Source organism: Triticum aestivum, chromosome 2B, assembly GCF_018294505.1.
Source record: "Triticum aestivum cultivar Chinese Spring chromosome 2B, IWGSC CS RefSeq v2.1, whole genome shotgun sequence".
NCBI classification, from domain to species: domain Eukaryota; kingdom Viridiplantae; phylum Streptophyta; class Magnoliopsida; order Poales; family Poaceae; genus Triticum; species Triticum aestivum.
The window spans coordinates 753,336,971-753,341,335 of NC_057798.1; the positions used below are offsets into that span (position 1 = coordinate 753,336,971).

General features: G+C 41.1%; 1 protein-coding gene across 1 annotated transcript; it reads left to right on the plus strand.

Moving 5' to 3' along the window:
• Positions 1-2,140: 2,140 nt before the first annotated feature.
• LOC123047154 (uncharacterized) lies at positions 2,141-3,900 on the plus strand. The gene is made up of 2 exons (XM_044470647.1): positions 2,141-2,302; positions 2,390-3,900. Exon 2 carries the CDS (start codon positions 2,407-2,409, stop codon positions 3,496-3,498), a length of 1,092 nt encoding a protein of 363 aa, XP_044326582.1. The 5' UTR covers positions 2,141-2,302; positions 2,390-2,406; the 3' UTR covers positions 3,499-3,900.
• Positions 3,901-4,365: the final 465 nt, after the last annotated feature.

Below are 4,365 nucleotides of genomic sequence, written 5' to 3' on the forward strand. Positions count from 1 at the left end.
AAGCTAACGGATGGGTATTGTCCATCACATCATTTTCCTAATGATGTGATCCCGTTATCAAATGACAACACATGTCTATGATTAGGAAACCTTAACCATCTTTGATTAACAAGCTAGTCCAGTAAAGGCTTATTAGGGATATAGTACTTGTTTATGTATTCACACATGTATTTAAGTTTCCGATCAATACAATTATAGCATGAATAATAAACCTTTATCATGAATAAAGAAATATAAAATAACAAATTTTTTTATTGCCCCTAGAGCATATTTCCTTTAGATGTTGCATGTGTTAGGCCAATTAGGCAGTTAGTAGATTCCTTAAAATATCCTAACTATCAGTTAAAATATTAGCGTTGTCCAGACGCACTACATAGTGAATTGTCGTCTATCTTTCCGAAATGACGTGAATCAATTGTATCTAACATTGTAAGCATTTGTTTAGGCCATATATATACGTGAACACAACATCAACGAAAATACACCTTTTCACTTAAACTTTTAATTTTTTTTCAGTAATCTATTTTCTTCTAAAAAACTATACTTCTTTCCTCCAATTTTTGCACAACGCCCTCCCGCTGTTGGGCTGGCCCAATAAGCTGAATGTGTATGCGTCGGGCTGCTCCTGAAAAGGAGGCACGAGATGGTCCGGCCCAGGCGCGCGCGAGGCCACAACCTCGTTTTTTTTCTTTAGATTTTCTGTTTTCATTTTTTTTACTTTTTTCGCACTTCTATTTATACATCCAAATACCCAACATACATATATTAGAAAAAACACTCTACATAAAACGTTTGAAAAAAATGTTAATCTAGCATTTGTAAAATCAAAAATGTGTTTAAATTTGTTATCATATATGCGAAAAATGTATAAAAACAAGGTGTATGAAAAAATTGATTATGTATTTAAAATGCTAATCAAGACTTAAAAAAATATTAATCATATATTTAAAAATTGTTAAACATATATAAAAAATGTTCCTGATGTAGACCAAAAATATATAATGTGTACTAAAAATTGAAGATAATTTTTTTAAATTTTTTAATCATCTATTAAATTTTTTTAATTAAATATTTCAAAAATGTTTACCGTACATAAAAAATGTTCCTTACATATACCGAATACAATGTGTATGAAGAAAGTAGTAACCAAACACAAATAATGGAAAAAAATGCTAATCTTCTATTTCAAAAAGTTTAAATTTGAAATATTCCTGATGTATACAAAAAATTTGAACACAGAAACTAAAATTTAAAAATGTTGATCATTTATAATTTTTTTATTCCTATATTTATAAAATGTTAAACATGTATTAAAAATTATTCCTGATGTATACCATAAGTGTAAAATGTGCATGAAAAAGTAGTCATCAACCACAATTGTTTAAAAATGTTAATAATCTATTTAAAAATAATAAAAAATGTTCATGATGTATACGTAAAATGTACCAATGCGCATGAAAATGTGGACATGGTTGAAAAACAAATTAAAGCAATGAAAACCAAAGAAATGGAAGAACGAAACAAAAGAGAACTCAAAATAAAACCCAAAGAAACCCATGAGAAAATGAAGAAGAAAAAAATGAAAGAGAAACGAAGAAAACTAAGAAAGAAAGAAGGTAGAAAATAGAATAGAAAAAACCAATAAAACGGAGAAAGGAACAAAATAAAAGCCAAATAAGAAATGTAAACCAATAAAAAAGAATAAAACAAAGAATATAATGAAAGACAATGGAGAAACAAAAAACAAAAAAACTCGTGAAGCAACAAAACGGACGAAAAAAATAAAAATAAAAGCACGAGCAAAACACAGAGAGCGTTGCCTGAGTGAGCTAGTCGCGAGCGCGCAGAAATGTGTCGTCCTATATTACTGTACTCCCTCCGTTTATAAATATAAGTCTTTCTAAAGATTTCTATATGAACTACACGCGAATGTATATAGATATAGTTTAGAGTATAGATTCACTGATTTTGCTCTGTATGTAGCCCATATTGGAATCTATAAAAATACTTATATTTAGAAACGGAGGGAGTACATAGCATGGATAATCCTTTAGCGAGACAGAATCTAGTCTCGCACTAAGCGAGATATAGCTCTCGCGCAGTCACGGATCGGTTAGCCATCATGGTAATGTGGCCCAGCCGAGCCGTGGCCTGTGGGTTATCCATCCACATAAGAAGAGGAGAGAAAAAGGCATGACGGCTAGACCTAGATCGCACTCCCCATCCCCATCCCGCCGCCGCCGCCGCCGCTCATCCAACAACGCCAGCTTCAATTAGTCCGACGGAATAAGTTCTGTTGCAGGTATTGTGGAAGTATATCTTTTGTAACATCAGGAGAAGATCAAATACTACTATAATCTAGGAGTAATTCGTGGTCTCTGTTTTGTAGGAGTTGGGAGAATCAAAATGAAGGCGCGGCAGTTCTTGAATGTGGTGATGCAGAGGTCTGGCAGTGGCAGCTTGTACACGGTGAGCCGCATCAAGGCCGGGGAGCAACTCTTCTACCGGTCCACGGCGGAAGCACGGGCGGCGGCAGCAGCAGCGCAACCCAAGGAGGGGAATACGACGCTGCCATCATCAGCCGTGGCGCCACCATGGACGGAGAACATCTCGCGGATGCCTCCGCCCAGGCTCAGATTGGAAGCATACCGCTTAGACGGCCCAAGGCTCGATTTTTTGCCCTTCTACGGACAAGGCAGGGGCGATGGTAAGATCCTCTCAATGGACTCGGCGGGCAACACCGTCCTCTGCAACGCCGTCAGCGGCTCCATCCAGCCCGTTCCCTGCCTTAACGAACCCAAGGGGGACAGCCCCGTCTCCTTGTCTATCACTCGTGCGGACACCTCCCATCAAGCCTTGTACGTTATGGACAGGTTTCCCGCAGCTCGCAATGCTTTCATCTTCGAAGCCCTCATCTACGGCAAGAATAGCTGGGAGTGGCACCGGCTCCCTCGGCCGCCCTACGTCAACAACCCAGCCTATAACTGCACAGCCATCCAGTCCTACATGTTGCTTGGTGATGGCTCGACCATCTGCATATCCTCCGCTGGGCCAAGCTCCATCGGCACCTACTGCTTTGATACGGTTAGCTGCACCTGGGAAAAGGTTGGCCGCTGGACCCTGCCATTCCATGGACAGGCTGAGCATGTCCCTGAGCTTTGCAATCTCTGGTTCGGCATGGCCGGCAACAGCGCCAACAACTTGTGCACGCTGGACCTCTCCAACCTTGGCAGGGCTCCCAAGTTGCTGCATAACTGGCAGGTCCTCGACACGCCTCATGGATGGGTGCAGATAAGGGGTAGCCTGCTGTACCTTGGAGCCGGCAGGTTTTGCATCTTCAAAAGTTTTGACACCGGGGAGCAAGACGCTCAGGGTAATCCCAGCAACACAGCGGCTGTGCTTACCGGTGTGGAGGTAGTCCACAGAGGATCATCTGAACTCCAAATGATCAAGCACAAGTCATTTATCAGCTATGCCGGCATCCAGTGTGTTCTTTAAGTCACCAAGGCTTCGGTTAATCCTCTGCCCAAGGTGATGGGAGGGGATTTAGTGGGGTTTTGGCTTGCGGATTTCATTCCGCTCAACCCCTTGCAATCTCCAGCAAACTGAACCGAACAAGCCCTAAAGTTTAAGGGATAAAATAAGCTGTCAGCCTGTCCCTTTCTACTTTGCAGCAGCCAGATCAACATGGATGTAACTTGTGCATTCCTTCCTATATGTATTACTCTTCCAAGTTTATAAACTAGTAAAGTTGCCTGGCGGGCGACATGTTTAAACAATGAATTATTATTCCTCTATTATCTCTAGAACTTTGTTGAAGTATTTGTTGAGAAGCATTCAAAGATATGTTAAATCTGCTTGTCAGAGAAAAGAAGATATGAAAATATTTTTTTTGGCTCTTGTTCCTTTTACTAATTTTACTTGCGTACTAACTCCTCAGATCATCAGGGCACTCTCTAGCGTCTCTTTGTTTTCTCTATGAGAGATGCAGTTCCATGCAGCCTGCTAACAGTAGGGAATCACAACGAAGCGAATTGGTTGTCAGCAGATAGGGCACGCCACTGGCGCCACCCCTGGTCCCCGCACCCCCCCGTAACTTGCTCGTCCCGGTGTGTGCTGCCTTTCTATCTCCCTAGGCACCACCCCTGCTCCCTGCTCTAAGAAGCCGGCGGAGAAGGAGGACAAGAATCCGGCGTGGGTTAGATGAGGAGGATAAGAATCCGGCGAGAAAGGAGGTGAAAGTACATGCCTGATCCTCTCTCCCACCTATGGTTAGAGATTGCGCATTATTAGAATGAATTGAGGATGAAGTATTTTCGTTTGATACTGCCTTCTGATTCAATGTGTTGTGTTCAGTTCTTTCCA